General features: G+C 39.9%; 1 protein-coding gene across 7 annotated transcripts in view; it reads left to right on the top strand.

The window, feature by feature from the left end:
* Positions 1 to 13354, top strand: part of APP (amyloid beta precursor protein) — a 216281-nt gene that overhangs the window by 150389 nt on the left and 52538 nt on the right. For all 7 annotated transcript variants that reach the window (XM_070407007.1, XM_070407006.1, XM_070407005.1 and 4 more), the window contains 2 exons: positions 11311 to 11439; positions 12446 to 12545. In XM_070407007.1, the coding sequence (XP_070263108.1) occupies positions 11311 to 11439; positions 12446 to 12545 (229 nt within the window). The remainder of the gene's footprint in view (positions 1 to 11310; positions 11440 to 12445; positions 12546 to 13354) is intronic.

Genomic DNA, 13354 nt, shown 5'->3' with positions numbered 1-13354 from the left:
TTGATAGAGCTAAAAATAAGATGAGGACTGAATCGAGTCTTTCACGAGTGCACACTTCAAATCTTTGGGTTCAGCCCATCGGCCATCACAGGAAGGACACAGACAAGAAGAATGTTTGCCAAAGCTTCGGTGCTAGCAAAGGGGATGTTTTCACATTGGTCAGACTCGTGCTTGTTCTGGGCCTGGTGATCACCTCACATCGAATTAGATGGCATTTTATTTAAAGTTAAAAACTGGGTTAAGAAGAACTGTTTTACTGTCTTAAAAAATCATATTCTTGTTGCTTGATGTAGGGATTCCTGTTGAGTTCTTACCTGGAAATGCATCAAATTCTCCCATGTATATACTACCAACTGGTGCCAGTAGTCACCGGCCTGCAGTCGTGGCATTGCCTGACATTACCGTCTTTATCTGAGTGTTCTGTTTAAATTCTAACATACTACTGGATAAGGCACTTAGCTCTGCACTTTGAAAAATGCGAGAAAATTCTAAATCCCTTCGTTGAGGACTTTTATTTATTGCTGTTGAAAGACATAAATCAAAAGCTTGCCGGTTATTACCTGAGAAAGGTCACATCTTGCATTGGAGCCAGAAATAGCTATTTCTGAGATCTCCCTCGTGTGTCTGGAAGATATGAAATACTCAGTAAAAGTTGAATATAAGGATGAATTAGTCTGGGTTTTTTTCTGTAGATTCTATAGCTGATATTACCTTTAGAATAATTATCCCTTTTACCCTGACCATCCAGTCCCAAACTTTGCAAACACGGGAATCAGCAACAACATGGGTTTATTTTCCCAGGGCCTTTGAAGCTCAGGTTTAATCCACGCTTTCATCTGTACTTTTACCCAAGCGTGGAGGTATTACATGACGATGTTTTGTGCAGCTAAAGTTCCTTGTTCTACCATGAGTGAGTCCCCACGTCTGTGTGTGCTTTATGTTCCAAAGTTCCTTTTTGATAAATTACATGCCTACCGACTGATACACTGAAAGGCCAATCCAAAAGTACATGTTTGAATCATCTTTAGAATTTATATGTATATATTTTAAATATTATAATAGTTAAACACAGTTTTATTTTCCCAGGAATAGAAGTTTAGTGCAGGTGGGTCTTTCCATTTAGAATAAACCCTTCGTGTGTAGAGGGTTAGTGATTCTTCTAAGGACCCGCCCCTCCAAGTTACTCACTTTAATAAAAGTTACATGGACAATCAAAGAGTTGGGCTTTTTTTCCTCCCAGGAAAGTTAAATTCCCCCAAAAGGTGCATCACACATAGTTCAATTTTGGAGGTCTTCAAGCTGCCAAACCTAAGAACTACTTAAATCTAAATTATCATTATTTGACAACCAATCCTGCTCTTCTGGTCTCTTCATCACAAGTCATATTCAGCACGTATGGCCTCATGAAATATGAGCTAGACACTCTCTGAGCCTTCCTTCTTGTAACTGTCAGAGTTCTACTTCATAAAATGAGCGAAGATGATATTGCCTGCCTAGTCAACATTCTCCGAGATCTGAAGAGAAATTAGAATTAAATGGGATCCTGTACAGTGAAGCTGAAGGCCGGACAGGAACCTCTATTTAAAATCAACTTCCCGTTGTAGCCTTAGGTCTGCAAAAACTTAGGGGCTCCTTATTAGTAAGAATGGAAATGTGTTCAAGATGAGAGGTGAATAATCACATCTTTCTTTGTAATTCTTAGATTTTTTGAGTCTTTACAGATACTTTGTGTAAATCTTCTGTTAGACAACATCCTAATTAATATTCTTACTTTAATGAATTTTAAGCATTTTCTATGTGGCAGTCATAACTTGGAAATATTTTTGTGTATTCCTGTCCGTTGGTCTGTGTATCTGTGTGCCCGTAGTGTTGTTTTGTGTTTTCCCAGGTTCTCATGATTGCAGCCATGTTGGCCATACTAAAATTAATTTCATGCTTATAACTGATGCTTCACATTCAAACTCTCATTATTTAATGGAGAAAAAATTTTGGCAGCGTCTTTAGCACCCTTTTCTTTCTCATTTCTGATTAGTTCATCCAAATGTTAAATGTCCCTGAGATTCCTGAAAACTTCTTTATAGAATTCTTTAGTAGAACATTCATATCATGATTTGTAAGACTTACCATTTAAAGAGCATGGTTTTGACCTTATGTTGAGGTTTTGTTTAACATGATTTGATTAATTCTAACAACAGGGCAATAAATGTTGAATAAGAAACAATCACTGAAGAAAAGAAAGGATAGCTATTAATGGGTGTGTTGTGACAGGAAAATTAGTGAATGCCTAGGGAGGTTCCAGCTAAATCAGTTTTTAGCCAACATGATTGTTGGTGTAAATATTAAGTTTTGTAAAGCAAAAGTGAAATTGAGGTGCTCATCACTCTTTGTCACAAAAGAAAAAAAATGAAGCATTTATAGAATATATGTAGATAGCATGTATCTCCAAGGCAAATAGGATGCATCTACTCCTCAATATAATGGATGGTAAATAAGTTAAAAATTATTTGCTGAGTTCTTAACATATGAAGGCCCTGAGAGAGATGACTACTAAGATGTTTGACATTCCACCCTCACATTTTTAATATATTCAAAATTTTGCAAAGCTGATCAGAATATTCTTAAAGGACTGCTGGGTTGGAAATCATCTTTGAGAAATGTAAATAATTATACTATGCCTGATGTTAACGATTTATTCAGCATTCATTTATTTAAGTTGAGACTTGTAAAAACTGATGAGCAACCAGGGGACTCATTAACTCGAGAGCATTTAAGGACAGACCAGTAACAAACAGGGGGTGGAAAGGAAGAACAGGAGAACTGGTGTTTATTGAACCGAATCCTACAAACTAAGCTGAGCAGTTTGCATGCCATTTCGGTAATGCGTCTCGGTCTTACCGCCTTACCTTGCTTGAGTCTTTACCAAGTTGAATAGACAGATCTTGCTAAAGACCAGCCGGGCGTTTGTAACCAGAGACAATAGTGGGTTCTGTTTTTAATTGAATTAAGTTAAAAAGAAAATACAGCAGTATGTAAGACAGGCATTCGCTTGAAAGCTGTCCTGAGCCTCTGAGACCCTATTCATCACCCGGATTACCTCCAGAGCAGAGCCCTACAGAGTCCCTGCCTGCAAAGTTGCAATAGCTCTTCACCAGATGCTGTCAAAACATATAGCACCGGGACATCATGTTTTGTTCCAGTGAAGGGTTCATGCATATACTTACAGGTTGATCTCTATTTTCATTCCATCTTTGACATGAAAACTCATTATGGAAACATAAATATTTTGGGGGTTTTTTAGACAAATGCATGGCACATTGTTGTTTTGTTTTTTTAATTGATTTCAGAGAGGGAGAGAGAGAGAAACATCAGTGATGAGAATCACTGATCATCTGCCTCCTGCATGCCCCCTACTGGGGATCGAGCCTGTAACCCGGGCATGTGCCCTGACCGGGAATCCAACTGCAACCTCCTGGTCCATAGGTGGACGCTCAACCACTGAGCCACACCGGCCAGGCCATGGCCCATTACTTAATGATCCAGTGTTTACTTAGCTATCCAGCATTACAGATATCCATCCTCTAGAACAGATAGCAACCAGGGACATTCTCCCTTGAAACTTGTACGCTGCACAGGAATTATGCCTGGGTTTCCAAGTTCACTCATTTTGTGAAGTTCAGTTTAAAGATCCCAGGTAATGTTTGGGTTTTTCTAAGCTTTATCTTGAGGGGTTTTTTTATATTAAGATTTTTAGTATGTCAAGGGTACTGTAGTTAAGTAGAGTACGTGGAGAGGGTGAAATTAAAAATACACATGTAAATATCTTTGAAAATGGTAACCAGTGAGAGGGGGTATAAAGCAAAAATGCCAAAATCCAAGTTATGCATATGTAAAACAAAAGCATCTTAGTGCAACTCTCTCTGAAGAAATCAAGAATATGTCACAATTGGCATTTGTCAAATGCCATTCGACAACTCTTCGCAAAGGTCCGTGGTGCCTTAAAACATCTTTTGTTTACAATCTCTGTGGGCTTTGCCGTCTGGGTCACATTAATAATCCTGTGCCTCGCTCAGAGCTCTAGCAGGCTTCACTGGCTACATGAGAATTGAAGACATAAGTCCGAACGCTTTCTGGCACTGCTTTGCTCTCACGTCAGCTGCTGTAAGCTCTAGATCCAGTGTGTGCTCAAGTTGGTCCAAAAGCACAAATCCCAGGGTTTGAGCAGGTCCTAAATTTCAGTTCTTAAAGCTGTCTTCAGTCCTTTATAGCTGTGGCCTCTGCAGCTGAAGAAAAAACTATTACCTCTTCGCTCGATACTCTGACACCAAAAGTGTGGGGTTTCTTTTTCTCTCTCACATTAAATGATTCTGATACTACTCAGAATTAGCATAGACCCCACAGGTTTAGGGCTCAGCCCCACAGGACTGCCCACTCCCCCCCTCCCCCATTTTGGAAGTCCCGGGTCATCACCTCTGATCTAAAAGCTATAAATCAGGGTTCCCACCCCCGCTCCTTGGATTTGATCATTTACTAGAACAACTCACAGAACTCAGATGACTGCTCCCCTTAACTGTACATGATTCCTTATAAAGGCTGGAACTCAGGAACAGCCAGATGGAGGAGATGCATGGGCAAGGTGGGTGGGAAGGGGCGCGGAGCCTGCCTTCCCCCTCTGAGTACATCATCCACCCTGCACCCCCGCGGATTCACCGACACATACACGTTTTATAACAAAAGATGCTCCTGTCACTCAGGAAATGACAGTTTGGGGAACTCTATGTCAAGTTCTGGGGGCAGAGACCGAATATGTATTTCCTATTATGTCACAGTAACCAAAATAAATTATGCCTAAGAACTAGCAAAATATTCGGGGGCGGGGGGGGCGGAGTTATGCAACCTACCAGCTTTGACCAAAGGTCACTGGTGAGTGACAAGGGTAAGACCCACCCTTCTGCCCTGACTGATTTGGCTCAGTGTATAGAGCCGCAGCCTGTGGACTGAAGCAGAGGTTCTCAACCTGTGGGTCGCAAGCCCTTTGGCGGTTGAACGACCCTTTCACAGAGGTTGCCTAAGACCATCCTGCATATCGGATATTTACATTATGATTCATAACAGTAGCAACATTACAGTGATGAAGTAGCAACGAAAATAATTTTATGGTTGGGTCACAACATGAGGAACTGTATTTAAAGGGCCAGAAGGTTGAGAACAACTGGCCTGAAGGGTCCCGGGTTTGATTCTGCTCAAGGGCATGCACCTTGGTTGGAGGCTCAATTCCCATAGGGCAGTGGTCGGCAAACTCATTAGTCAACAGAGCCAAATATCAACAGTACAACGATTGAAATGTCTTTTGAGAGCCAAATTTTTTAAACTTAAACTATATAGGTAAGTACATTGTTATTAACTTAATTAGGGTACTCCTAAGCTGGCCTTTCATTTCCTGCATTGCTCTCTTGAGACCTCTGTATTCAACTTGTCATAGAATTGTGTTTTGCCTTCTTATACTCATTTTAATAACGACTAAAATTATTTCCGTGCTCTTCTGGGGGATGTCGGTGAATTTCGCAAGGGACTTTAAAAATTTAACTCAACTCCTAGGTTTAAAGATCAACACGGGTTTAGTGCAAAGGTCCCCATGGACATCTCCCTGAATGCTCAGGTCATTTTTTGTTTTGTCTTGCGGGGGGCTATTTTGTTTTTAGGGGGTGCTACTTTGCTTTGTTTTCAGAATTTTGTCATGCAATAGTGAGGGTCCGTGTGAAATGCTGAAAACCGAGAGACCCTCACGAGCACAGAGAGACTCAACTCTCTTCGGTGTGTTTTTCCCATCGGCACACAAAGCTTTTGTACCTTCTATCCATATGCTCTAGAAATCCAAGGTGTAGAGCTGTGAAAATCATGGGCCCGAACCTGCTTTGAAAACAGGAGAGAATTGCTTTTTCGTGGCAGGTGATTCACTCCCCCGTCCCAGGGTTGGGAACCTCTAGGGTGCAATTCAGTGCCTCAGGAGAGGGCTTTCTGATTAACTCCCTTGTGACATGGAATGGCTAGGGTGCTCCCCACACAGTGACTCATGGACTTCCTCCATGGCAGGATTGCACCCAGGGCTTTTAAAGGCTCTTGACAGATCATGTCTTCCCATTCAGAAGTGGCTTAAGGCACAAGTTTCTTCTGATAAGATGCCAGATTCCTGGATCAAGCATGAAGCCACAGAGGGGGGCAATGGAGCTGAATAGTCCTCTTCTGATATCCCGCCCACGTGAACCGCGGAATGAAAGTCTACACATTCCGTCGTGATTGGCTTTGGGTCGGTCAAATGTGCATGCTTAATGCCAAGTCCAGGGAGAACAGATTCATGAAATTGCATTAGAGAACTAAGTGAAAAAGGCAGTACATCTGAAAAGTGGGGAAAATATTTTTTTTTTAAAGAAATTGATCTCTCATAGGGAAAGGCCATGAAATTTCCTTCAAAATCACCTACATGAACCTGATAGCAAAACGCAAGCTATAAGGAGATGAGCTATTGACATTGAAATTAGTGAAATGCATCTTCCTGTTGACACGAGTGTGAAGTGCTACGGAGGCTGTTAAGTCTTTTCTGGGGAAATACTGTGCCAGGAACTGTACCAGCAGCCAGAGATAGGTTATATCATTTTTCCAAAATAGGAAAATGGTCCATGTGCCAAAATGTAAATCTTCATGTTAAGTCTATTTTCAGGTTAACTCTAACCCATTTTAGTATCGCCTACTCTTAGTCCTCTAAGAAATTCCTTCCTGGTGGATTTTTCAAAGGCAGTGTGATTGTGAAGGAAATTTAGTACAAACTGCAAAGTGTCACATCAGATGCGAATAGATACTTGGTAATTATGTATAAACATCGTTCAGAAACACTAGTGACAGTAAATATGATTGGATGTAATGAGTCCCCTAAGGCAGATTTTCCTTTTATCTGTTTTTTTGCTATGAATTTTAATAATAATATTAGCCATTTAATGCCAATAAAACCAGATTTTAGTGTTAATACATAGAATGTTTAAGTGTGAAATAAGGAAAATTTAGTGGAAAAAATATTACTAATTATAGATTTCATGATTTGAGAATGATTGAAATTCTACACATAGAGGTTAAAAATATGTTTCTTAAACTCAATTACTATTAATAGCTACTAAATTCTTAATGCTTGTTTTTCTAATCCTATGAATAACCCTGTCTTAAATGTAAGTATTGTGACAATACTAATACCTAAGTTACTTTAAGAGAATATATTTCTATAAAGATACCAGGTTCCCCCCCCCCACCCCCCTCCAGATCATTTCTGAGTGTTTCTGTGTTTTTAATTAAAATGTTAAGAAATTTGTCTTTGTCCTAAAATAGTAAAATAAAATGCCCTAAACAAACGGGATTTTCTGTTATTCTGCAATATGTGATACAGCTCTAGAGACAGCTAGTTTTAAGCCTTGGGAATCTGTATTCTGGCTAAAAGTTGTAAAGGCAATTATTTCTTTTTTTAAGTGAAATGTGCACAAATCAAAGACCAAAGGTAGAGCTCTTTCTGTTTTTGTAATCTAGAGAAAATGAAAACATTAAAGAGTAGGGAAATGTTATCTGTTTTCCTTAACTAAAAATTGCATTTTTTTCCTGAGGTGTGGACATAACCGACATTTTATGTGGTGTGATTTTTCTGCCCACTCCAACATAAGAGCTAATCTGCTTCTTCTGTTTTTCATCTCTAAGCATAATTCTTAGAAATGTGTTTGCTTGATTAAATCAACCAAGCAGAGAGCCCTGTAATTCATTTCTCGGGGGACATGGTAATGCCTTCCTGAATTATCTCATGGCCCGAGGCGCAGGCACGAGGAAGAAAAGGCTCATGTGGATGTGGATGCACACACAGTGTGTATGTGAGCTCACATAAACAGATGAGGTCATTGCTTCCTCTGAGGCCTCATTGTTTCTGCAGGAGCTTTGTTCCCTGGGAGGGAGAGCGAAGCCACACGGAGGCCTGGGAGTAGGAAAGCCGGATGTGCCGCTGTCCGCTGTCACGCTGAAGGGACTTAGAGGGGGGCACATTCGGAATATGTTTCCAAAGCATGTAAGAAGTGTCGGGATTAAATGAGATAAGCGATTTGAAACGTGTGAGCACGCTCGCCATTTAATTATCCGCCTGAATAAAAGATAAAGATGGATTTGGAACTGGAATCTGTGACTGTCACAAAAGCCTAACTTTGAACGAATACCTTTCATCATTTTCCAGTAATCCGAAACAGATTAACCTTCCTATCTTGCTCTTTCTCCTCCCGGATGCATTAGCCAACGCATAGTGGAGTGTCAAAAATCAAGGACAGTCATTGTGAGATTGAACAAGCTAACTCTGGGTGTTTTTCTGCACAATTAAGAGAGAAGGTATAAAGGAGGGGGGGGATATAAGTGTGTCTCCGAATATTATCTGAGCTCCTACGAACTAGAAATCCAGGCATGGACTCTAACCATTCAGTTATTTCCGTTTTCAAAGCTGGAAGTTACTTTGTAGAATGTCTTTCGCTTGGTCCCTCTTAGAGTTTCCTTGAAAGGCGTGATCACTGGTGATTGGGAGAGTAGCTACCTGTTCTCGCTCCCCCACTGACTAGCTCTGCCACTGAGTGTGTAACCCGCTATGGAGCCCTCAGTGCCTTGCTGCCTTCATCCATGAAGCAGGGTGAGCAGCTATCCCTGTCCTACTGTTGATCTGAAGATTTGATGAGTTTCTAAGCATAAAACACTTAAAACATGGTCTCATTCCTATTAGCAGTTCATAAGTTTTGAACTATTATTGTTTAGCTGAAAGAAAAATGAGGGGGTTGGAGACAAGTAGTGAGTAGAAGAAATAAGTGCGATTTGAGAACCTGCTATGGATTAAGCATTATGCTCAGTAAGTAACACAGAACATGTTTAATACTCACATACTCTATATGGAAAATGTCCGTTGTCTTAATTGCACACATGAGCAAATTGAGATTTACGTCATTTTGAGACTCATTCATTTAAAAGTTGAAGTTTAACTTAATAATTAGCCCCTGGGCATGGGTGCTGTTTGTGGTGGTAGTAGAAGACACAGGGAGACCAGATGTTAGTTTAAAAAATTGTCTCCCTATTCCCTAATTTGAAATTTAACTTAATACAGTAATGCCTCAGCCAATTTGGAGCCATTATATCCTGGCGCACACACTTGGTCATGACCATTCTTTCAGAATAAAATGCCTTACAGAAACGTTCATGGTAACCACCTGCAAAAAAAGAAGTTATGATGTAAAATAATCCTTATGTTTGATCGAAGTATTTTTAACATGAGCTCTTTTAAAAAAATTCTTCAAACAGTAAAGCCTTTTCAAGGGAAAGAAAATGAAACAGAGCAACTAAGAAAGAGGGTTAAGGCAGTCAGTTGCGTAAGTGAGGAGCAGCGACATCATAGATAAATACAATGAGTTGCAACTCTGTCTGTCTCCAACTTTGGACGAATAATTGCAATAGAACTAGAGGGAGTTTTTAGGCCTTGGTTTCAACAGTAGTCAGCCTTTAAGTGCTTACCATTTAAAAATTGCCTTTTTTCAAATTAGTGTATGTAAGCCTCTCATCTTTTAAATATATATACTATCAATGTACTTTGTCAGTTGTTACCTCTCACTACTTTTCTTCTTCCTTTAAGATTGAAAGGACCATTTTCTGGTTTGTAGATTCAACCAGATTTCACGGTGCAAGTGAGAATTCTAATGACATGTGGCCAAAAGCTATACATCAAGCTTTTTTGAGATTATGGAGAAGCACATTTTTTTTTTAGGATAAAAATAAGGCAGATGAGTGCAGGTTTATTTTCTTATTGTATTTACTTACTTGTTTTCTTAAGTTAAGCAACTTACTAAGTACAGAGCACCCCCTATGAGCCAGACCAAAACTGCTCCTTAAATATCTCACAGTTGAAGAGGATAGTCAGAAACATAAATAATTTAATAGACTTTATTAAGTGCAATCATGGGGATTTGCATAGCATTTTATAGGAGCACAAAGGAAGAACACCACTTACACCTGGGATGTCAGGGAGGTGGCCCCCAGTTAAACAAGCAAAAGGAGAAGGGGAGGCATATCCCCTAAGATATTGCTATTTCCCACCTCCCCCCCCCCCCCAAAAAAAAGCCCTGTGTGGGAATAAATTCTGTACCTTCCAACAGCTTTTCAAGGTACCCATGACTCATAACTTAATAATAATTGGTGCCCTAACTGGTTTGGCTCAGTGGATAGAGCGTCGGCCTGCGGACTGAAAGGTCCAAGGTTCGATTCCGGTCAAGGGCATGTACCTTGGTTGCAGGCACATCCCCAGTTTGGGGTGTGCAGGAGGCAGCTGATCAATGTTTCTCTCTCACTATTCCTCTCCCTTCCTCTCTGTAAAAAATCAATAAAATATATTTTAAAAAAATAAAAATAATTGGGTTTACCCAACTGGCCAAAATTCTATTCCTGACATGAGCTTCCATAGTTTTGTTTTAATGAAGAAGAAATGTGTATCTTTGGAAAACATTTTATAAAACCACACAGTAGAATGCATATAGCAGTGGAATTGTTGAAGACACAGGAAGTTTTGTCCTTCTTTTATGAGGATGATGTTTCAAGTAGGATTGGGATAAAAATGGAACCGATTAGAAAATCATAGAAGCACTTAAGAAGAAATTTAATTGTTGCTGAAAGAATTAGAATCCAATGGCATAGGAAGAATTTAATTAAATTTCAAAATAAAATAACTACCGTTTCGCATTGGAAAATCTAATGTCTCCTAGAGCTTATCAGGTATTTCTTGGCCTACAAATGAGTAGTGGTTAAGTTGCCTCTTATTTTCCTCATTTTGATTATTATAGTTTTACATGCTACTTATGGTGGGGAACATTACTACTGAGATAACCATTAAGACTGTGCCTATAAAAATGTGGTCTCATAGGCCCATGTATATTTGGGTGGAAAAAGGGAAGGATCTAACTTAAATCTAACTTCCCAAATCAACTCTCCTTCTACAGCAGAATGCTGCTGTTTAATAAGAAAATGTTGGTTAAGGAGGACAGTCACCATATATATCAAATATTAAATGACTTTTGGAAATGGAAAGTGACCAATCGACTAAGTAATTGCCCATGAACAAAGGAATGGGACTAATGTTTGGAAAGGAAAATTGCAAAGAGAGGACTCACAATGCCTTCATACCATGGGATGAATGAGTGGGACCTCTAACCCAGAGCCATTGGAAGAAACAGTATTTTGCACAAAGTTGAATTTTTCTATTTTTGCCCACAGCCTCGTCATGTGTTCAACATGCTAAAGAAGTATGTCCGTGCTGAACAGAAAGACAGGCAGCACACCCTGAAGCATTTTGAACATGTGCGCATGGTGGACCCGAAGAAAGCTGCTCAGATCCGGTCCCAGGTGAGCACAAAGTGTGGTGATCACCTGCAGCTTTGACCAGCCGGTGTCCTTGGTCTTTGAGTCAGATTGTCACTATTCCCAGAGGAGCTCTGGCTCTTATGCAACTGCTCTTTAATAGCTAGTAAATTCTAAAGGCTTGTCTTAGGGCAGCGGTCGGCAAACTGCGGCCCCTTGAGTGTGGCTCTTCCACAAAATACCACGTGCAGGCGTGCACGTACAGTGCGATTGAAACTTCATGGCCGCACTCAAGGGGCCAAAGAGCTGCATGTGGCTCTCGAGCCGCAGTTTGCCGACCACTGTCTTAGAGCAACATGTGGTTTGTCCAATTCTGGGTTACTAATAAGGAATATAAAAATTTTCAATGTCTACTGCTATTGATTCTTAAAGGAACCATTTTAATCTCATGACTAAAATGAAGAACACAAATGGTATAAAAGCAAAACCTCTGAAATCGGTTCAACTACATTGTGGTAGGTAATCAGAAACTCACAATGATTGGGTATAATGTGAGCCTAGAAGTCCTGTCATAAGTATGTTTTATATTCCTCCATTCCCAACTGGCATCTACCTCTGGAAACAATTCCTACATTTCTTTAAATAGAAGGATTTAAAATATATCTATATTTTGTTGCATGAAATATCCAGTAGAATTAAAATATGTTCTCATCTATTTCCAGATTTGCAAAGAAATATAACTAGGACATCAGAGGTTATTTAGGGGCCTCGGTAGTAAGAAATCAGAGTTGGATGAAATGATCTTTTTAGTTGACTTTATACTTTATGGTTGCAAGCATACAATATAACAGGGAGTTTAAAGCAGCTCTAAAGTCAGAGAACAAAAAATGGGAGAAGAAGTAACAGAAGGATGCCCTTTAAGGTTAAAAGTTTCAGCAGTGTTTTGTCAGTTTCACTTTGAAGTTTGTATCTGTCCATGGTGCTTGGTAAGGAAAATAGCTATTCCTTATACCAGAGATGGCTTACCTGGAACTGTCTTCCTTCGATGCAGGTGATGACCCACCTCCGTGTGATTTATGAGCGCATGAACCAGTCTCTCTCCCTCCTCTACAACGTTCCTGCTGTGGCCGAGGAGATCCAGGATGAAGTTGGTAAGTAAGCTGTTCTTTTGATGCTGTGCATATCAACATACTCTGCTCCTGCAGGAGAACATCAGAGAAGGAGTTCATCTGCATCAGCAAACACCAGTGTTCTCATGTGTGGAAGGAAAAAGAGCAGATTCCCTTTTACAGTGAAAGTGACACTCTTGGGGGCTGGCACTAGCTCTCCCCTTAGCAATTGCATGGGGTCTTCACTATCCATACTCACAAACGTATGGATACTTATAACTTGACTTAGGATATATCTGTGCAGTAACGAACCATTTATTATCGGATTTTACTTGTCAGCAGTTGTCTTCTCACGGTGCTTTGGTACTTGACAGTTTAATGAAGACAACCCTTCATCTTTTAATGCTCTATTGTTGTAACCTGTGTGTCGCATTATATCCCCGTTTTATAGGTGAAGAGCTCAAACTTACAATTTAAAAAGTTACTAGCCTATGTCACACTGATCATAAGTAGCACAGCAAAAGCACAAAACTGTGACTGCTGACCTTGAGGTTGTTGTTAGATTCATTAGCTCACATCTTGGAAGCCTTCCCCTGTTCCCCTCCCCGCAATAGCCACAGTTATTGTCTGAACCACGTTGTTGTTTAAACTTAATTAAATGATGTGCCCATAATCTTTTATTAAACATTTATTTTGCAATAATCATACATTCATAAAAAGTTGGAAAAATAATGCAGTCTAGTGTGTACATCACCCACTTCCCCAATAGTAACATCTTACATGACTGCAATACATCATCAAAACCAGGAGACTGACATGTGTTCCCACTACCTTTTATGTCCCTAGTTCTC

This window comes from Myotis yumanensis, unplaced genomic scaffold (genome assembly GCF_028538775.1).
Source record: "Myotis yumanensis isolate MYYU_CA2020_CCGP unplaced genomic scaffold, mMyoYum1.0.hap1 SCAF_2, whole genome shotgun sequence".
NCBI classification, from domain to species: domain Eukaryota; kingdom Metazoa; phylum Chordata; class Mammalia; order Chiroptera; family Vespertilionidae; genus Myotis; species Myotis yumanensis.
This window is presented reverse-complemented; position numbering and strand designations above follow the sequence as displayed.